General features: G+C 41.5%; 1 protein-coding gene across 2 annotated transcripts in view; it reads right to left on the reverse strand.

Moving 5' to 3' along the window:
- The window catches only part of ADAMTS17 (ADAM metallopeptidase with thrombospondin type 1 motif 17), a 346,546-nt gene that overhangs the window by 50,052 nt on the left and 273,818 nt on the right, over positions 1-22,676 (reverse strand). For both annotated transcript variants that reach the window (XM_046010435.1, XM_046010434.1), the window contains exon 19: positions 20,737-20,872. In XM_046010435.1, the coding sequence (XP_045866391.1) occupies positions 20,737-20,872 (136 nt within the window). The remainder of the gene's footprint in view (positions 1-20,736; positions 20,873-22,676) is intronic.

Below are 22,676 nucleotides of genomic sequence, written 5' to 3' on the forward strand. Positions count from 1 at the left end.
CATGTCCCTTTGGCCTGGCGTTCTTATGCCTTTGTGTCTGGCTCATTCAGAGGGGCTGGGCAGCTCCCTGGTTCTTTGTCTTCTCTTGTATGTTCTTTTGGGTCTGTTCATGATAATGGAGTCAGAATCAAATCCTCCAGAATTTGCCCTACCTTCTGAACTGTACTGACCTTCTTTAGGTCTGAGATCAGAACTAGCTCTACTTTGACTTTTATTTCTTCTGTTCTCCAAAAGCAGAGCAGTCCATGCCTAACCTTGCTGAATTCCCTTTCCTGTGACCAACTGAAAAAATGATATGGCAAGTCATGGCTTCCCTGTTTTCATCACTGTCATACCAATGATTGACTCCTTCCTGGTCTATCAGAATTAAAGTGAGAGTGATGGCCCCTTTCACAGCATCCCTCTGAGAGAAGAGCAAGTGAAGAGTGCTTTGTCTATAAGTGTGGGTGACCAGTTGCCTATACTGCCCCCACTCCATGCCATCTTCATCACCAGTCAGTCACAGAGCCTCTGCCAGGCAAGGCCAGGGCCCTCCTTGAGGGCCCTGCTTGCATTCTTGATGTAGTTAGAGTCTCCTGCCCCAGTTTCTCTTTCCCCCTCAAATGGTCTGGGGTCTGGGTCCCCTAGTCCTCCAGCCCCCAGGAGGTGAGATAACTGAGTACTTTTCCCTCCTGGATCAGTCACACATTCTTTCTACTGGAGGATTTTTGCATCTGCTGTCAAATTCAAATCATGGGACCCAATCCGCCAAACCTGGTTCTTGTCACCACACTTCTTCTTGAGTTAAAATTTCGAGTAACCTTTGCTACCATATATTGGTGGCTCTCAGTGTGGTGCCTGGGCCAACATCATTGGAAAGCTTGTTAGGGATGCAGATTCTCAGGTCCCTCTATAGATCTTCTGAATCAGAAATTCTGGGGGAGTGGGCCTGGATATCTGCAGGTTCATAAGATCCCAAGAGATCCTGGTACGTTAGAACCACAGCATACACTATAAAAATAATCAACTGATCTCTGACTTACTTCTGATGAGCTCTGTGAGAATGGCTGGTCCTCAGGTCACCTTTTGTTCTCCTTGACAACTCACTGGTCAGGTGCAGCTGAATTTTTTTTTCCATCCCTACTCTCAAGAGCTAATGGAAAGCTCTCTCCAAGTGGCCAGTTTGCGTTCCCTTCCCAGGAAGTGGATTAGGAGTCATGGAAGGGAAACCACTACCGAGTCGTGTGCTGGGTATGGGCCAGAGCACATTCATTACCTCCACGGGGCTAATTTCTGCTCCTAATGCCGTCAGGAATTCCTCTTGGATATTATGTACTTATATTTCACCAAGCTCCTTCCTTCAGTGGTATTTAATTCCAAGTATAGGTTAGCAGGCAGAAGTGCTGGCAGGATCCAGCATTTGACATCCATCCACATCAAGTGTAACCTTATTACTTACTCCCCACCATCTCTCCGGCCTGCTTAGTAATGAGCCATCTGGTCACGACACATCTGTGAAGCTTCTAGTCACGCACCAAGCCAGTAACCCAATCTTGGGGCTTGAATGACTCTGAAACCCTTTCATATAATCCCTTTTCCTCCTCAAGTCCTACCTCCATTCTGCTGATAATATTATCTGAAGTTCACAAATACAGTGCTCAGAAACAGTCATGATGCCGGAAATGAACCACTTGAGATTTTTCTGCTATTTCAATTTACCCCCAAATACATATAAATTATATAAACTTGTTCTAACAACAAGAGGAATGCTAGCATATATTAGGACCTTCCCCCAATCTTTCATTACCTGGAAAACACCAGTATGGGTTATTTAAATTAGGTAGTTATACACTATTAAAAATGTGTGTGTGTGTGTGTGTGTGTGTGTGTGTGTGTGTGTGTGTGCAGTGTCTTAAGAAATGACGGATAACCCATAAAATGCTGGGGTCCAACAGCTGGCTGATGTTTATTATTAATATAGTTTTGTAGCTGAGCAATGATGATGGTTTTGGCCAGCATTTCATCTAGTGCTTACTTGGGGTGGAGGAATTTATAGGCATTACTTCATCTAATCTTCTCAAGATTTCTATGAGAGAGGTTCTAATTTCCCAATTTATAGATGGCAAGATCAGGTAACCTGCCCATGTGTTTGCCTGTAGATAGCAGTGGCACTGAGACAAGAACCCATGCCGCAATGGACCAACCAGCCCATGATCTCAATAACCCTCACAGGAGGCTACCCCTGGCAACATGGAGAGAGCATTTCACTCTTTTTCTCAGCTACCAAGCCTAACAAACTGTGTGTCTTGGTGCCTCTATACAACAGGGATATAATGATCTTCTCTTTTCAAACTTAAAACAATTCTATTTAAATGAAGACCACAGTAAAGCATGGATTTCAGAAAGTTCTCCAGGAACTGATGCTGACAGTGAACAAGAAGGGTTCCTGGGAGGGGATAGGGTCAAGTCAGAGTTAGGTCAAGGTTAAGTCAAGGTGGGCTTGGATAAAGTCCATCCTGGGCTGTACTGAGGATGGGTGAATGATTTAACCAGAGGATAACTGAATACGCACCAGAGTCCCAAACCAGCCTCTGACTGCCACCCCCTTGTCAATGGAGCACTTGTCCAGATAGACATTTGTCTCCTGTTGGGTCAATGCTCATAGTGCTAGAATGAGACCTTATCTTCAACATAGCAGTGCTTGGCCATGGAGATAAGGACCTCAGTTGGTACTACATAATCCACTCATCCATTCCAGCAACTTACTAACCCTTAAGCTCTGGGCGCTGCTGGTACTGGACAGAGAGCAGTACACCCAAGTTTTCCCTGCCCACACATGACACACTGCTGGTGCTCTAGAAATAGCTGCTGAATGAATGGCATATTGACAAGGTCCTTTGTGGGGGAGAGAGAACAATAAAAAGAAGGGGAACAATAAACAAAGGAATACACAGAGCCATACAGATTATTGAACAGGAATGACAGAGGTGTCCTGCCCACACCTGCTATTTGGTCCAGGTGAATTCACTGTTTGGCCACAGTGGACATATTACAGGTGTCAGAGGTTACAAGTTTGATCCCTGGTTGGGCAGGCTTAGCTTTCTGCCCAGAAAATCATAGACCTGGGCCACAGACCATCTGTTCAGTCCCTGTAGCTTGGGTCTGAGTGAGAGAGTGTGAGGTTCTCCCCCAGGCTCCTGGAGCCCATCCCTGGCAAGCTGGGGATCAAGAGTGAGCTGTCTTGGTATTCACAGGACAGCACCCCTGCCAGCACCTCTCCCTGCACCCCCCGCAACACTCTGCACATACACAGGTCTCCTGGGAAGCCTCTTTTGTATTTGAACCTCATCTCAGATGCCAAAGTCCTGAATTTAAATTTCTTTCCTAACACGAGTCCAGATAATGTGAAGGACAAGCCAAAAAACTGGCCAACGACAGGCCTTTCTCAACTTATGATGGAGTTAGGTCCTGACAGATGATCGAAAGTCAAAGATACCAAAGTTGAAAATGCATTTCATACACCAAACCTACTGAGCATCATAGCTTAGCCTCATCCACCTTAAACGCGCTCAGAACGTTCCCATTAGCTCATGCCTGGGCAAAATCTAACACAAAGCCTATTTTATAATGAAGTGTTGAATGTCTCCTGTCATGTATTGATTACTGTACTGAAAGTCAGTAACAGAATAGTTGTACAGGTGCAGAACGGCTGAACGTGTATTGGTTCTTTATACTCATGACTGTGAGGCTCACCAGGAGCTGGGGCTTGGTGCCACTGCTGGGCACCACCACAGAAGATCATCTCCTGTATCTGTAGCCGTGGAGAGGATCAAACTTCTGGCTGCATGTTTCACTTCCAGAGAAGGGAACCATGATGGTTTCCTCTGCTTCCTGTCCCAAGCTGAAGTCCATTAAAATGCCGTCCACTGCCTTCTCTTGTCTCACTTCTGAGTATCTGTCTAAAGGTGCCCTAGTGAGAAAGGGTTCTTTTTCATGCCATGGTAGATGCAGGTTGTCCTATTTTTTTTTTTTTTTTTAAATGGGAATGTACAGCAGGAAGAATGCAAGATTTAAAGTAGGAAAATTTGGTTTGAGTTCTGCTTGCTACCGGTATGACCTTGGGTAAGTCACTTCTCAAAGTCTGCATCTGTAAAATGGGGTGATGACACCAACTTTCTAGCCGTTCCCTCCCTGCTTGCCTTACTGGTAGGAATGGATGGGACCACTCCTACCCTGCTTTGGATTTTTGCCACCTCCATAATTTACCTCTTATCAAGAAGAACACAAGTTCTCAGTTTTATGACTCTCTGCTTTCAGGTGTACAACAGAGTGACTCGGCAATTCTGTACATTACTCAGCGATCACCATGATACGTGCCGTCACCATCTGTGACCACACGCCATTATTACAATATTATTATGACGTACTTTTCATCTCCCTGACTTATTTATTTTAAAACTGCAAGTTTGTACCTCTTAATCTCCTTTACAGATTTTACCCATTCCCTTCCCCCCGTCCCCTCTGGCAAAGACAAGTTTGTTCTTTGTATTTCTGAGTCTATTTCCATTTTATCGTCTGTTTGCAAATGGGTATTGAGGTTTTTTGTTTGTTTGTTTTTGCAGTGAGGAAAATATTCGATTGGGGTGATGGCTGCACAACTCGAGTATTACTAAAACTTTATGTGAGTTATAGCTCAATAAAGCTGTGAAAAAAGATTCTCTGCTTTTACAATAAATTCATTTTCAGATATTCTTTTGAGAGGGAGAACAGTTTCTCTGGGATTTACAGGAACAGACTGAATTGTCAGGAGGGAAGGAGAAGGACAAGTGAATAGAGTTTAAGCAGCAGCTGATGAGCTCACTGGACTCAGACACATTTCAGCCCATCACACCTGATCCGGTTACACTCCAGGAACTGGCACTTGTGGCTGGTACAGTTTGGGGGTTAAAATAACCAGGAGAGGCCTGGGTTTGGTAACACGTCGTACCACACCCATCACTAAAAGTTTGGAAAAAAAAGGCTCATGCTTTGAGAATCGTACAATTGCTGATGCTGAAAGTTCACATCCAAGAGTAACATTCTCATCAGGCTGCCTTTCTTACTGGGACACAGGAATTTTCCAGTACAGTAGCCCTCCTGTTAATAGACTTGTCGGCTCTCACACTAGCTGGACAGTACTGACTGGATGGTTTTCCTTAGTCTCGCTTTGGTCATGACATCAGCATGTCCCTACATGTTTGGGGTGGAGGACGTCTGCTGTTTCTGCCGGCTCGCTGTTGTGTTCCTTCTTGGGGTTTCCTCTGGGTGACTATGCCACACCCTGCAAGAGCATGGGAGCCAAACCAGGCCAATCAGACCTTCTCTGAGAATCTAGATTCAAGTGGAGTCACTCCTGGAGGGGAGGCAGCTGGCTCCAAGATACCCTCTCCAAGACATGCTTTTCAGCATCTCGTCAATATGGGGCGCTATTCCATATCCTTTCTATATACTCTTAACTTTTTGGTATGTTTCTAGATTTCAGTTCTATTCCCTGGGACCAAAGAACCTTGATGCACACGTTTCTTGAGTCTAACTTCACTAGAGCCAAGGTCTAGTGTGTTTGAGAAGCTAGTGGTCTCAGATCACCTCTGCTAGATTTCTATGCTATTGCCACAGCCTCAAAGCAGGTGGGAGTCCCGTGGGCGCAGAAACACCATCTGTAGCCACGTCATTAGCTAACTGGGTGGTCTTCTGCCTCCCGCCATACTTGATCATCTCTTCAATGAGAGAAAGAGGTCTGAATACTGAGTGTACTTTTCTGGTAGAGGGGTAGAGTTACCCTGAGCAGGTCACCTTGCAGGGTGGCAGCAAGACACATAGCCTTACCTTAAGAGAATCATGAACCCCCATGGAAGGGAACACCAAAGCTGGGCTTTGAATGAAGGACACCATGTCATGTACCATTGCTAATATCTGAACTGGCATTTGTGGCCTTGGCCAACAAGCAGCCTGAGCTATTGCAGTTGTGAACCCTTTCCTTTGACATTTGGAGCTGTTCTGTAAGACCCTCTCAGGGAAGGTTCCAGCCAGAATGGGGGAAAGGCCCAGATGTGACTTCACACTGCACTGACTCTTTCCACCCATTCTCCCTCCTGCTTCCGTGTGTGCCTGACACCTGCTTCCTAGAGGACTCCATAAACTCATCCTGACATAGGATGTCAAAAAAAGGTAACATTTCTTCCCTCCCAGGGCAATGCCTTTGGCTTACCAAAGAAATCCTTAATTCCATTCCTTCCTTGACACAATGGCCCCTTAGCCCAACTGCGCAGGCATTCAGAGCTGGAGGGCCAGCTTCCTTGGAGCAGGAGAAGCTGGCATGCCTTCTAGCTAACCTTCCCTGCTCTCACAAAGAGCAAGAATAATGCTGTGTACCACAGGGCAAACATAAGCACTTGAGGTATTTGTAAAAAGATTAATTTTCAAAAGTGCAATAAGGCTGGGCAAAGACCAGGCATGCAGGCACAAAACATCACTTTAGATGGTTAGAAATATCCCAAGTTCGTGGTGCTGCCGCTTAACAGGTACCTCTTGAAAAGCTTAAGGATCCGGCCTATGTGGGGCCTTTCTACAAAGGTTTAGATGGTTTTTTTTAGGGGGGAAAGATGCAAAACGCAACTGGAAGGCAGTAGTTATTTAAGCTGTTTAATACAAATGCTGGGGTATTTCCAGAGCATATGCACTACTCAAGTCCAGCAAGAATGATCCTGTCTTTGTATGAAGGAGTTCTGACCACAGCTTCTGCCAAGTTCTTTTTTGAAAATTTTTACATCTTTACATTTTTAGATCTATGTATACAATGTAATGACTTGATATTTGCTTATATTACGAAGTGTTCATGGCAGGAAGTCTAGCTAACATCTGTCACCATATGCGGCTATAGAATTGTTTTTCTTGTGATGAGAATGTTTAAGATTTATTCTCTTAGCAACTCTAAAATATGTGATCTATTATTATTAACTATAAGAATAGTTATAATAACTACAATAGCTATAATAATGTGCCATCCTGTACATTAAAACCCCAGGATCTATTTTATAACCGGAAGAGCGTACCTTTTGACTTCCCTTACCCATTTCACCCACTCTGCCACCCCCTGCCTTCAGCAAGGACCAATCTGATGATCTCTGTATCTATGAACATGTTCTTTTTCACTTTCATTCTTGTTTTAGATTCCACATATAAATGAGATCATATAGCATCCGTCTTTCTCTGACTTATTTCACTTAACATAATGCCCTCAACATCCATCCATATTGTTGCAAATGGCAAGATTTCATTCTTCTTTATGGCTGAATATTATTCCATTGCATGTGTATATATGTTTTTCTGTATCTATTAATTTTATTTATTCATTTGCCAGTGGAAACTTAGGTTTCCATATATTGGTAAGTAATGCTGCAATGAGCAGTGAGCTGCATATATCTTTCTGAGTTAGTGTTTTCATTTTCTTTGGACAAATACCTAGAAGTGAAATTGCTGGATCATATGGTACTTCCTACTATGTTTCATAGATGGGAATTTACATTCCCATCAACAGTACACCAGGGTCCCCTTTTCTCCACATCCTCGACAACACGTTATTTCTTGTCTTTTTGATAACAGCCATTCAAATAGGTGTGAGGTGACAGTTCATTGTGGTTTTGATTTGCCTTTTCCTGATGATTAGTGGGTGTTGAATATCTTTTAATGTGCCTATTGGTCATCTGTCTTTGCAAAAATGTCTACTCAGATCCTCTGCCCATTTTTAAAAAGACTCTTTTCTTGCTATTGAGTTGTAGGAGTTCTTTATATATTTTGGATATTAACCTCTCATCAGAGATATGGTTTGCAAGTCTCTTCTCCACTAAGTAGGTTGCCTTTTCATTTTTTGATGGTTTCCTTCACTGTGCGGAAGCTTTACACTTTGATGTAGTTCTACTTATTTATGTTTGCTTTTGTTGCCTTTGCTTTTGGTGTCAAATCCAAAAAATTAATCACCAAGCCTGACTGTGCAGAGTTTACTTAGCCTATGTTTGTTTGTTTTTTTTTCTAGGAGATTTATGGTTTCAGATCTTACATTCAAGTCTTTACACCATTTTGAGTTCTTTTTTGTGTATGGTGTAAGAGTGTGGCCTAGTTTCATTCTTTTGCATGTGGCTGTCCAGTTTTCCCAACACCATTTATTGAAGAGACTGTCCTTTCCCCATTGTATATTCTTGGCACCTCTGTCATAAATTAATTGACCATATAATGTCTGGGTTTATTTTTGGGTTGTCTATTCCATTCCATTGATCTATATGTCTGTTTTTATGCTACTACCACACAATTTTGATTACTATAGCTTTCTAATATAGTTTGAAAACAGGGAGTGAGATATTTGAGCCTTCCTTCTCAAGATTGCTTTGGCTATTTGGGGCCTTTTGTGGTTCCAGACAAATTTTAGGGTTGCTTGTTCCAGTTTTGTGAAAAATGTCATTGGAATTTTGATAGGGATTGCATTTGGTAGCATGAACATTTTAACAATATTAATTCTTCTAATCCATTGGTATGGCATATCTTTCCATTTATTTGTGTCTTCTTCATTGTCATAGTTCTCAGTACACAGGGCTTTCATCTCCTTGGTTAAATTTATTCCTAAGGATTTATCATTTTGATGCAATTATAAATGGGATTATCTATAAAATTTTTTCTGGTAGTTATTAGTGTATAGAAATTCAATACTTCTGTATACTAATTTTGTATCCTGCAGCTTTACTGAATTCATTTATTAGTTCACAGGTTTTTTTTGGTGGAGTTTTTAGGTTTTTCTATATATAGTATCATGTCATCTGCAAACAGTGACAGTTTCACTTCCTCCTTTATCATTTGGATATCCTTTATTTTTTTTCTTGGCTAATTGCTCTGACTAGGATTTCCAGTATTATGTTGAATAAAAGTGGTGGGAGTGGGCGTCATTTTCTTGTTCCTGATCTTAGAGGAAAGCTTTTGGCTTTTCACCACTGAGTATGTCAAGTTCTATTTTAATTGTCTTAACAGTGTGTGAGGTTTGCTCATTCTTACTGTGTGATGTTTCTGCTTCAGGGTTTGGGGAGAAAGTGCCATGGATGAGGAGGAAGGGAGAGACAGAGCTTTTCTCAGAGTAGTATTTGACTGAGTTGGGTGAGCTGGGTGCGACCAGGAGAATGGGCAGGTCTGCATGTCTAGAAGGACCCTTGAGGTAGGGATCTGTAATCCTAGAGACTGGATTCCCCTGTCAGTTTTTTTTAATGGAGCCCTTTCTCATCCCATCCAGTACTAGACTCTGTGAAGTAGGTAGGCTAGGAGGCTATTAGGCTAATGTTAAATTCTTTGGCTGCTTAAAATACTTGGTACATGATAGTACATTGTTTAGATAATAAAAAGAAATAACCAAGTAAATAAAGAGATGGTACTACCAAATGGTAGTTGTTCCCTTCATTTTATGTATGCACAAACCACTGCTCAGAGACACAGCTGGGGATCCCCAAATTCCCCTGCCAGTGAGAGGCATGGATAGCACCAGTGTGTGGGGGTTGCGTTTGCTGCCTCCTGATTGAAAACACTGCCTGCTTACTTGCATGGCTCCTCTAAGTTGATGCTAGGGGGTGGCTTTTTTGTGAGGTCAAAAGAATGATGGCTGGCATGGGGAAAAGGACTTCCAGCCTCATCTGTCAGTGTGTTGGGGAATGGCAGCTATAGGGGGACATGCTTTAGCTTTACTAGAAAGCTCTCCAGAGGAAAGAGCATGGAGAACCCAGGGAAGCTTGGGAGACAGCCAAAGGGAAAGGTCAATTCAAACAGGACCAACGGGAGGACGACTGAATGTGCCCATTAAATTCTGTCCCAAGAATTCCAACCAGAGGCTCAGGTTTGAAAAAACCTGGCATTCTGTAGTGGGAGAGGACGGACAAGATCAACAGCCCATGCATGATAATAGTGGCCATTAAATTAAGATCTGGTGATGCCTGCTTAGGAGGAGACACCTAAAACATTCCAGCCAAGGCTCCTGACTGTTGTTAGTTCCCCATGTTCCGAGATACCTGGGCTCTGGGTTGGGACTGGCCTTCCAGCCTCTATACTCATGGAAACCTGCTGGAGGCCTCTGCTTAGAGTGCAAAGAGCCCGAACTTTTAAAAATGTGCACTTCTTTGTTTGTTTTTTAACAGCCTTATTGAGATATAACTCTATACCATACAATTCAGCAATTCAATGGCCTTTACCACAATCTAGATTATTCTTATTATGCCAAAAAGAAACTCTATACCTTTTAGCTACCAATCCTCAATTTCTTTTCCTCTCCTTCTCCTCAGGAGAAGTAACTATTCAGATCCCTTATTATAGAATTATGTGTCATTTTATTATTGAGTTGTAATAGTTCTTTATATATGCTAGCTTTTAATAAATAAGATATATAAATATATATAAAATATGCATAAAATAGTTTTATATAAACTTTATATATGGTTAGTTTCTTATCAGATGATTTGAAAATATTTTCTCCCACTCCATGAGTTGTATTTTCATTTTCTTTATTTTATTTTCGTTTTTCTTGATATTTCAGGGTATCTCAGGACACAGCAGGAAACTTATTAGCACATAAGGTTTTAATTCTGATGAAACCCAATATATATATACCTTTTTGTTGTTGCTTGTACTTTTGTTGTCATATCTAAGAAATCATAAACATAATAAAGATTTTTTCCCACTTTGTTCTAAGAATTTTATACATTTAGCTCTTTAGGTCTTTGATCATTGGGTTAATTTTCATACATGGTGTGAGGTAGGTGTCCAACTTTATTCTTCTACATGTGGACATAAAGTATCACAATTCCGCTTGTTGAAAAGGCCATTATTTCTTCACTGAATGCCCTTGGCCACATGTCAACAATCAACTGACAACAAATGTGAGGGTCTATTTCTGGACTTTCAATTATATCCCATTGTTCTATATGTCTGTCCTTATTGCAATACCACACTATCTTTTTTTTTTTTTTTAAAGATTTTATTTATTTATTTGACAGATAGAGATCACAAGTAGGGAGAGAGGCAGGCAGAGAGAGAGAGAGAGGAGGAAGCAGGCTCCCTGCCAAGCAGAGAGCCCGATGCAGGGCTCAATCCCAGGACCCTGGGATCATGACCTGAGCGAAAAACAGAGGCTTTAACCCACTGAGCCACCAGGTGCCCCAATACCACACTATCTTGATTACTGGAGTTTTGTAGTACACTTTGAAGTTGGGAAGTATGAGTTTCCAACTTTGTTCCTCTTTTTGAAGATTGTCTTGACTATGCAGGGCCCTTTGCAATTCCATTTGAATTTTAGGATCAGCTTATCCATTTGTGCAATAAAGACAGATGGGATTTTTATAGAAACTGCATTGAACCTGTAGATCAATCTGTGGAATATTTCCACCTTAACATTAAGTCTTCCAATCCATGAGCATGGTACATCTTTCCATTGATTGAAATATTCTTTAGTTTCTTTAAACAATGTTTTGTGGTTTCAGAGTATGAGTTTTGTACTTCTTTTGTTAAATTTATTCCTAAGTATTTTATTTTTTGATGCTAACGTAAACAGCATTTAAAAAAAAAAAAACTTCATTTCTGGTTTGTTCATCACTGCTGAATAGAAATAATTTGATTTTAGTTTATTGGTCTTATATCTTGCAACCTTACTGAATTTATTAGTTCTAATATTTTTCTAGTGGATTCCTTAGAATTTTCTATGTTCAAGATCATGTCAGCTGTAAATAGAGATAGCTTTACTTCCTCACTTCCAGCCTGGGTGTCTTTTATTTCATTTTCTTGCCTAAATGTCCTGGTTAGAACCTGTAGAACAATTTTGAAAATAAGTGGCAAGAACAGATACCGTGTCTTATTTTTGTTCTTAGGAGAAAAGCATCTAGTCTTTCACCATTAAGTACGATATTAGTTGTCGATTTTTTGTGGATACCCTTTATCAGGTTGAGGAAATTCTCTTTCAGTTCTAGTTTGTTGAGTGTTTTTATGAGGAAAGCATCTTGGATTTTGTCAGTCTTTTTCTGCATCTATTGAGATCATCATGTTGTTTTTAAAAAATTATTTCATTGATATAATGTATTACATTTACTGATTTTCAAATGATAAACAACTGCATCCCTGGTCACTTGGTCATGATCACTTGGTCATGGTAGATAATCCTTTTTTATGTTGCTGGATAGAGTTTGCTTGTATTTTGTTGAAGATTTGTCAGCAGTACTCCTAAGAAATATTCATTTGTAGTATCCTTTTCTTATGATGTCTTTGGTTTTATTATGTGGATAATACTGGCTTCATAGAATGAGCTGGAAAGTGTTCCCTCCTATTCTATTTTTGGAGGAGTTTAGGAAGTGTTGGTGTTAATTCCGCTTTAGATATTTGGTAGAATTTGCAAGTGAAGCCTTCTGGTTCTGGGTTTTTCTTTTGGGGAAGATTTTTGATTAGTAATTTAACCTATTTACTTGTTATAGGTCTCTCAGATTTTCTATTTCTTCTTTATTCAATTTTGGTAGTTTGCATCTTTCTAGGAGTTTGTCCATTTTATATTAATTATTGAATTTATTGGTATATAACTGTTTGTAATATTCCTTTACAACCTTTTTCATTTCTAATTTTGGTAATTTAAGTCTTGTCCCATTTTTTCTTGGTCTAGCTAAATGTCTTTTTTTGTTGTTGTTGTTTTCTTCATATAATCACTATTTGGTTTCACTGATTTTTCTTCCTTGTTTTCCTATTCTCTGTTTTAAATATCCCCCTAAGCCATAAAATTTCCCCTAAGGACTGCTTTGGATGCATGGTCTAACTTTGATATGTTAAGTCCTCATTTCATTCTCTCACAATTTCTTTTCGATCCAATTGTTATTTAGGAAGTTTTGTGGGTTTTTTTTTTAAGTTCCATGCATTGTAGTGTCCAAAATTTCTTTCTGTTGTTGATTTCTAATTTTATATACTTTGCATTATTTCAGTCCTTTTACACTCACTGAGGTACATTTAATGGCTTAGATGATGGTTCATCCTGGGGAATATTTCACAGGCACATAAGAAGAATGTGTATGTGCTCTATAGTTATCTTGTAGGCCCAGTAGATTTATAGTGTTGTTCAAGTTTAACATTTCCTTGCTGATCTTCTTTTTAGTTTTAAAAAATCTATTATTGAAAGTTGGGCATTAAATTCTCTATTATGGCCGAATTACTTTTCTCTTCATACTGTATATTTTAAGGTTCTGTTATTAGGTACATACATGTTTATAATTGTTATTTCTTTGATGGACTGCCCTATTATCATTATAAAATATTCCTTTTTATCTCTAGCAATTTTTTTGTTGTATCAAAATCATTTTGTCTGGTATTTGTATAGATAACTCTGATTTTTTATGGTTTCTCTTTGCATGAAATATCTTCTTCTATCCTTTTACTTTTGAATGTCTTTTTTTCTTTTAATAGAGTGAGGACACATGCACACATACACATGTGAGCAGGGGTGGGGAGGGGCAGAGGGTGAGGGAGAGAGAATCTTAAGCAAGCCCAGTGTAGAGCTTGATCTCAAGACAGTATCAAGAGTCAGATGCTTAACCAACTGAGCCACCCAGGCACCCCAGGAATTTGAGTGTTTGTGTATATAAATGTGCACCGGTAAGGAGAAAAGAATAATACTTTCCTAGGCAAAACACTCCTATCTATTCAATACCTGTGGACTATTCATACCTGTAAGAGAGCCAGCCAGCAAAGGACTCTGCCAGCAGTGGCCTTCATTAGCCCCCAGGGGAATGGGCTAATTTTCTGGGATGCTACCACCAAACATACTCCAAGCTCAGTTCTGAAATATCCCCAGAAATTTTACAAGTCAGAAATACTTCAATGTATACCCCCACTATAGAGCCACTCCTTCTTGGTGTGATTTTTTTTTTTTCCCCCAGAACCTGGAGAATATGTATTTCCCCTTATTTCTGATGGATCACTATGATTTTGGTTGTGTTTACTTTTATTCCTCAGATTGAGTTTCAACTTTTCCATATACTTTTCATTTTTTGTAATTGTGACACAAAAATCTAATGTGAACACTGAGTGCTCAATGCTTTTTATATTTTAAGACTCAGAAAAGTGAGAAAGAGGGAAGGCCTCTTTTTTTTTTTTTTTTTAAGATTTTATCTATTTGACAGTGAGAGACACAGTGAGAGAGGGAACACAAGCAGTGGGAGTGGCAGAGGGAGAAGCAGGCTTCCCTTTGAGCAGGGAGCCTGATGTGGGGCTCAATCCCAGGACCCTGGGATCATGACCTGAGCCGAAGGCAGACACTTAATGGCTGAGCCACCCAGGCAACCCGAAGGAAGGGCCTCTTAATGGACCCCTGGGTCTATATGCAAAGTCTTGTTGATGTTGGAGGTGGGGGGAGATGTTCAAATGATTGAAGGGTTAGTATGGCAGCAAAGGGCAGCAAACAGAATTCTCAAATGCAAATCAATACTCTGAAATGCTTTCTCTTTCTCCATCTGGAATGTTTCCTAACTTAAATAACTAAAGGCTTCAAAACCTTACTATTAAATTTAAATATAAGTGAAGTTCTGGCATTTGAGTAGTATTGGAAGAAAGATTTCAGATCCAACTGAATTTCTCCTCACCATTCTTCTACCATGGATAAGGGATGTAATATACCAATAATGCTATTCAACAGCTTCCCCTTCCTAGGCACTGCTTCTTTACTTAACATGGCTTGTGGGGTGCCCCCATCCCAGACCCATATGCCCAAGTGTCTGAAGAGTGGGCCAAACCTGAAAGAGTGGTGCCCCACTCTGGTGATCCCCAGTCTATCACTGTTGACCTGTAGGAACATACAACCTCGGGCCTCACCCTCCTGCCTGTGGGAGCAGTCCTGCATCGTAACTCCCGTTCTGCCCCAGGAGGCAGGTGGTGCCAAAGGTGGCTTCCTCCAGCTTCTCCCATCTAGGGCATGGGAGATGGGTATGGCAAACAGATGTACCTATTTTATTTTCAAGGAAAGCAGGAAACTGGAAAGCTTTAGGTTTTTGACTAGCTAGAAATAGATTAAATAATGGTATCTTTAGGGGCACCTGGGTGGCTCAAGTGGGTTAAAGCCTCGGCCTTAGGCTCAGGTCATGATCCCAGGGTCCTGGGATCAAGCCCCGCATCGGGCTCTCTGCTCGGCAGGGAGCCTGCTCCCTCTTCTCTCTCTGCCTCTCTCTCTGCCTGTCTCTCTGCCTACTTGTGATCTTTGTCTGTCAAACAAATAAATAAATAAATCTTAAAAAAAATAATGGTGTCTTTTCAGATTTTGGCTCTACCTGAAGATCTACATGTTCTACGTTTCATTCTTAAGTCATGAACTCACACACATACACACACATAACATGCTTTCATAAAAACATGAGGGATTCCATTCCATTCTAATTAAAACAAAGCTAAGACGGCTAAGATAATGGGTTAAGATAATGAGCAAAGAGGACAGATTTAAAATCCAAATATACTTCCCTGCAGATGACGATTCAACTCAATTGGCAGTACAATATTAAATATTCTTTTCTGAATCACTCTAATCCATTGTACAGTACAGTATGTGCTACCTGGGAAGGAGTTCAAATCACAGATCCTATGGGAAACATCTAATAGCTTGGAATGGCCTTTTCAAAGTGGCCAACAAGCTCTAAGAGACTGCAAGAATATTAAATCTGGGGTAGCATGAGCTATGTGTTCCAGAATGAGCCCATCCCCCTGTCATACCCCACCCTCGTTGCTCCAGCATTGTCGGGGCCTGGGTCTGAAGGACCTGGCATGCAGTGTTACTCTTTGGATGCCGAATGATGGTGGGGCCTCATCCCTGCAGACTGTGGTCAGCAAGGTGAAGACTGCTGGCCACAGTCATAACAGCTGAGCAGATCTGTGATTTCTGCCTTTCCTGCCAATGTCGGGGGCCAGGTTTGCCGATGTGTTTGTATTGGTGTGCAAGATGCTGGAGAGAGGCCATCTGCCTTGTGTGTTAGATTCCAGATTCCATATGGTTATGGCAGGGTTTGGGAGAAGTATCCACAGAGCTAGGGGCAGGATTAGAATAAAGAGGTGCTAATGGTGTGCCGTTGGGAAGGTAAGGGAAACTGTCGGGAACTTGATGGAAAAAGAGGGTTGAAGAAAATTAAAAGGAGATCAGGAGAAATAAAGAAAAATATAAGGGAAAAGACAAACATCGCTGTTGTTTTAAAGGTCAAAGAGTAACAATAATATAGAAAGGCTCTTTCGCCTTGCCAGATTCAACAGCGAGTTGCATTTTGGCTTCTTCAATAAAATTTACACCATTGGGTTCTCGGGCTCTCCTTCCAGCTTCCAGGCTCTGTCTTCCAGGCATGCCCACCCCACCTGAAACAGCCATTTCTCCTCCAGACCCTTCACATCTCCACACCTATCCCTTTTATCAAAGTTCAGTTCTTTACTTACAGATGAAATCTGATTATTTAGCAGTAATTTTCTGAGCCAATCTCTACCTTTCTTCACCTACCAGCCTAAGTCCATATTACTAGATGTTTTGAAGAAAGACTCAGGTCAACTAGATCATACTCTGTAGTAATTCAAGTTTTATTGTCCAAATGTGTGTGTGTGTGTGTGTGTGTGTGTGTGTGTGTGTGTGTGTAAACATGTATGCATATATGTATCTTCACATAACATAGGCATATATATATTGTGTGTATATGCGTATATATACATACATGTGTGTGTGCTTCTGCGTGTTTAAATATAAATAAATACAAGTAAGACTAGCAGGAGTTTTAAAATCTCTCAGATCACACATTTCTTTCAGCCAGACAATAAATACTCTTTGATGAGCTATGACATTTCATTCTTATGTGGGGCTCTTTCAGATGGGTTCTTCAAGACAGTATGAAGTCAGATGGTTCAAAATAAACAACTAAATAACCAGCAAATGAAACCAAACTAGAGGAGGCAATGAAGCATTTCTTGTCTAGGCCCTGAGACAAATTTCAGGTGCCATCTTCTATCAATTTCATTTTGTCTTCCGCCTTGGGAAATTCCACTCATTCTTTAAGTCTGATTCGTGTGATTTTATGGAGTCAGGAAGGGAATGGAAGGAAGTGGGTCAGGAAGGAAAAACAGTTGACCCAGAAAGATAGGTCAGAAAGGGAGGGAGGGAGAAAATTAGTATTTATCAAGTTCCATGACAGTGAAGACCTTGTGTGTCTTTCTCACCTCAAAATACCTTGGTACCTCAAACAGAGCCTGGTGAATGGGAAGGTGCTTGACAGGTGCATGTTGGATGAAGGAAATTCCCAATGTTGTACCGCTCAGGGTCATGCTGACTGCTTTAAAAATGAGTACTGAACAACTGGGCACTACAGACTAACCCAGTATAATGACATGTCCTTCTTTGTATAACAAGAAAGTGTATTTCCCGAGGTTGCATCTTCAGAGCTTGGGCTTGTGTTGAGGTTGTGGTTCCAACATGTCAGAGGGCAAGGCAAGGGTAAGTAATATTCTAAGGCAGGGCCGGCAAAGTTTGGGCCAAGTCTGGCCTGCAGACTGTTTTTGTACAACCCAGGAGTTAAAAATGGTTTTTACGTTTTTAAAAGGGTTATAAACAAAACAAAGAAAACCAGACATCAGAAACCATATGAGACCTATAAAACCACAAAAATACTTATTTTCTAGGCCTTTACAGAAAAAGTTTGCTGACCCTTATTCTAAGGAGATACTAAGCATGTGCTTCTGAACTTACTTTTAGTCTAAAGTGGGTTTGGCTTACACCCGTGTTCAACCAGGGCAAGACTGCAGGCCTGTGGTCTGTCAGAATGTTCTGTGAGTGATCTGGAGCCACACCTACCTCTTCTCCCCCTACATACACACTCCATACGCTTCATCCAAGCTTATGGCAGCTCTGTAGCACTGTTTTAAAGGGTACATACCTTTGTTAATGCATGCTGCGTGATGTGACTTCTTTGTATGTGTTTTCCTACAGGGTTTTCTGTATAGTTTTACAGTACAGTGAAGTCCCCTCCTGGAGTATCTGTGTGTGGCAAAAATCATAAAGGGGTTGCTCTGACCTATTGGTGTGATGGCGAGAGACTTTGTTATGAAGCTTTGAATTCATCTGGAATCTAGTGGAAATAATCAAGAAGTGACATAATTACCTGTCTTCTGTCTTTCACTAAACCTGGTTTGGTCATTGTCTCTTGATTATTTGCTGCTTTATTTTTCTCCTCTTTCTTTTATCTCACTCTAATTACACTTATATCAGTATGCCTGATGTTATCCCACAGATCACTGAGTCTTCTTCCTGTTTTTCCAGACTGGAGAATTTCTATTCTTCCACCTTCAGGTTTGTTCTTTTTTTCATCATCTGCTGTTAGGCCCAACAAAGAGTTTTTCTTTTTTTAAGTTTCAGATACTGTGTGTCTTGGTCCTAAAGTTTGGTTCATTTTTAGAGTGTCTCTTTTTTGTGCTTAGATTTCCTAGGGGTTCATTGATTGTGACCATATTTTTTCTTATGTCTTTGAGCATAATAGTTGCTTCAAAATTCTTGTTTGCTAATCTAAACATATGTGTCATCTTAGAGTCCATTTCCATTAATGTATGGATTACATTTTTCTGGTTTTCTTCCTATGTCTGGTAATTTTGGAGTGTATTCTGAACATTGTGAATGTTTTGTTAATCTACATCAGTGCCATTCAATAGAATTAAGACATGAGCTATATATGTAATTTTAATTTTCTACTACCATATTAAAATTTAAAAAGAAACCAGTGAATTTAATTGTAATAATGTGTTACATTCGACCCAATGTGTCCAAGGCATAATTATTTCTACATGTACTAAAAATTACTAAGATATTTTATAATCTCTTTCCATACTAAATCTTTGAAATCAGGTGTCTATTTTTACTTTTATAGTACATCTCAATTTGGACTAGCTAGTGGCTACCAAACACAGTATGTGATCAGCACAGTTAAGAGTATCCTTGTGAAGAATATTGAGGGTTGGTCCAATACAAGCAACCCCATCATTATGGAAAGAAGACAGTCCGTAACAGTTTGTAAACTTTATTCCTTGGTCCATTCCTTGGGCCTGTGATATGAGGGAGGGCAGAATGCACAAGGCTACTCTTCCTCATCACACATGGGTCTCAATTCAGTCAGAGCAACTCCAATTTCACGTTTTACGTTATTTGGCTTATATGCATAATTTAAGAAATCTCTGGACACTAAAATAGTTTGAAATCATAAATGATCTTAAAATATGATTACTGACTGGTTCCCTAAGATCTTTCTTGCTCAGTCATGCCCTTGAGCCCATGCTGAACCCCCTCTTCTAGGTTCACATATCCTACTTTCTAGTATGTCACAGAGCTGAGCTGTCTCTGTGGCCTGTCTGATCTTTTGGTTGTCACAGTGGCAAGGTCTTCCTTTTTTGACCCAGGGTGTGTGTGTGGTTGATTGATTCATCAACTGAGGAGTCTGTGGGATGGCTGCTCATAGTCAAGATGCAAAGTGAGTTGTTCCTCATGACTTTCAGGGTTAGGGTAGGATGACTTTCTTTGTTTAAAGTGAAGTATAATTAATATACAGCATTATATTACTTTTACACATACAACATAATGATTCAATAATTTTATACATTACTCAGTGCTCCCCATAAATACACTCAGCATCTGTCAGCAGACAACACTGCTACCATCTTACTATATTCCCTATGCTGTCTCTTTCATCTCTGTGACTTACTTATTTTGTAATTGGAAGTTCATACCTCTTAATCCCCTTCACCCATTTCACCCACCCTCCCATCCACCTTCATTCTTGATTTGCCAAAGACCACACACCACCAATGAAATAAGTCTCACCTCTTGCTTTCCCTCCTATCTTCCCTCTCCCACTTGCACACTTGACCAGTTTGACAAGGCAAAGGGGGATAGCACAAAAACCACATGCTTTGTGAAACTTCCGCACCAGACAAGAGGCCCAAGTTGAGCTTACAGAACTGCCATGTCATAAGTTTAGCTTCTTTACAGAAGAAAAACATGTACAGAACCACCAAGCAAAAGCCATACACCTCAACCCAGAGCAGAATGGGAGGCCAGGAGTGCTATTACACACTCTACTAATCACAGTACAAAGCAATGTATCACTGAAATGACCAGAAATAAAAGCTTAACTGATAAGCACATTTCACACAATTCATCTCAATTGACAGCCCCAGAAAATTCACTTCAGAGCACGTGAAGTATCATGGCCATGGAATCCATCAGAACTTCTGACAGATTCCAAACAACGAACACCAAGATCCACACTCATTGGTGTTAGTTTCAGCTGCTGAAACAGACCTATCACAAACACTAGCCTGTGTGACTCACTCATGGGTGCTCACACTCTGCGATTTCCTTTTCTCCTAAGACAAAAATAACTTGGGGAAGCTGACATGTATCAGGTGAGAGTATGTGGTGATTTTTTTCTCCATGAGATGTTCTTAGGGTCGTGCTAAAAAATGCCTTCTAGCTAGGATTATACATTTTTTTCAGAGCCCTGGCTTCATAGCCAGCAAATCAGTATTTTGAGCAAGCAAAAATCACCGAGCAGCAACAACAGTATATGGTGCAGAGAGGTACTGTGGGATCAACTGTCTATCACCGCCCCCCGGTGCTGGGTGTTTTTGCCCTGACCCTGGGGGTCCAAGCATGAGAACATAGCTCCTTACCGTGACTGACACGGATGTGAGTTGCACCTTCGGACCTGAGGCTCTGGACGGCTTGCTTGAGGACAGTCACTGTCATTCACCAGAGTCGTGGTCTTATTAACAATCCGTGTGCAGGACACGATGGTTCTGCGTTCCCCTGGAAACCAAACCACAGGGAACTGAGCAACTGTGGCTCTCCCACCTGGAAAGGCCATACATGGATGCAGATAGAGGAGCATTTGGGTGCATCTTTTGATCAGTTTGTCAGTGAAGTGACTGTTACCATGCTTTTTTGGTTGTCAGAGAAAGTACCATAATATTAGGGATGAGGGTGTGTCTGACATGGCAGGAGCAGCATGGAGCAGGAAGAAGATTCTAGAACAGGATTGGAAAAAGGTGACATCGCAGATTGGCTATGTTTTTGGATAGCCCGGGATCCAAAGAGGCCAAAGTTCTAATTTGGGACTTTAATTTCCAACAAAGATTGCCAATCTCTTTATCTGTTCTTTTGATATTTAAAAAGTCTACAGAGGTCTGGTCTTGATTATACATTTGTACATTAGTCCTTACCAGAGATCATAGCTACCTATTGGAGATTCCCTCCAGAACTGCTGGACAGCAGTGACAACAGGGAGGTTGGTCTGAAGGACACACAGACCTGCCTCCTCCACATGGGCAGTCTAGAGCTAGTCTGAGAATTTAATTAGCTGGCCAATGGCTACATGTCCTCAGCATCACCTGCATTTGGGGACATCACTAACTGGTTACCCCAGATGGGGGTAGCCATTCCCTGGGTGTCCCCAAAGCACCCTACACATGGCTTGGTCACGGTTTTGCCAGGGAGGAGGATGAATGGGAGCTAGGAGGGGTAGCTTCAAGAGCCAGGTTGTCTGGGCTCAAACTTGGCTCCATCACCGGCATAATGATCACAGGATCGACAGCTAGCCGCCATGATTCTGTGCCTCAGTTTCCTCAACCAGGCTGGTCCACTTAACCTCCCTGTGCCTTAGGGTGCTTCAGGGACAGTTAAAATTAACTGATACACAGAAAGTGTTTAGAACAGAGCCCAGTCAGGGTTAGCACTCATGTTAGTTACCTTCTGCTTTTCTGATTATTTGGGGAGTGTAGCAATATAAGAATAAGAGGATGTCAGGCACAACTCTTTGGACCCATTCCTCACTCAATCTGCCTCCTGCAGAATCCTGAATGATACCATCAGCTCCGACTCCCTGCAGCGGCAGCCTTGCATGAACGTAAGCAGCACGAGGCCACCTCAAACCACAGTTCAACTCTGACCGCAGGTCTGACAATGGTGAGTCATCAGTAGTCACTGGACAATCTGGAAGTCATTGGTGTCCCATAGGAATGCCGCTGGGCTGACAGTGACAGCAGGAGAACAGCACTCCCCAGCCCCCCAGCCAAGGGGAGACTGCTAACTGCTCTGTCTGGGACATGCTTAGTTTGTAAGTTGTCCAGGAGGAAAAGTCTGGCAGTCGGGGATATGGGAGGTGCTTCCTTTGGAGGCTAGAGGGCCATGGGCACAGGGGGACAGCTGAGGGACAGGGACAAGGACAGGGCTGACAGAGGATCCTGGGGCTGTGCTGACTGCCAGGGTTGCCTGAGGAACAGGCCAAGAACAAGCAGCGAGGACAGTGAGCCAAGATGTGCAGGAGAGGGAGGGAATTCACAGCTGACTCCAGCAGTGTCTGATGGCCCAATCACTTTATAGCTGTAATTCTTACCCAAGAGAAATGGGACAAGTCACTTAAACCAAAAACGGTCCTCTACATACTGGGTATCTGACAAATATCTAGGTGGTCAGCGACCATGCAGGAATGGGTATTGATGGGGCCAAGTCACTCCCTGGGTTGGCATTCCAGAGTCCAGGTGAACCTTCCGTCCTAACTCTGGGCCCATCAAAACCCACCCACCCTGTGTCTCACCTCCCGAGAACTGGTCAT

The sequence above is a fragment of the Meles meles genome, chromosome 6, assembly GCF_922984935.1.
Source record: "Meles meles chromosome 6, mMelMel3.1 paternal haplotype, whole genome shotgun sequence".
Taxonomy (NCBI): domain Eukaryota; kingdom Metazoa; phylum Chordata; class Mammalia; order Carnivora; family Mustelidae; genus Meles; species Meles meles.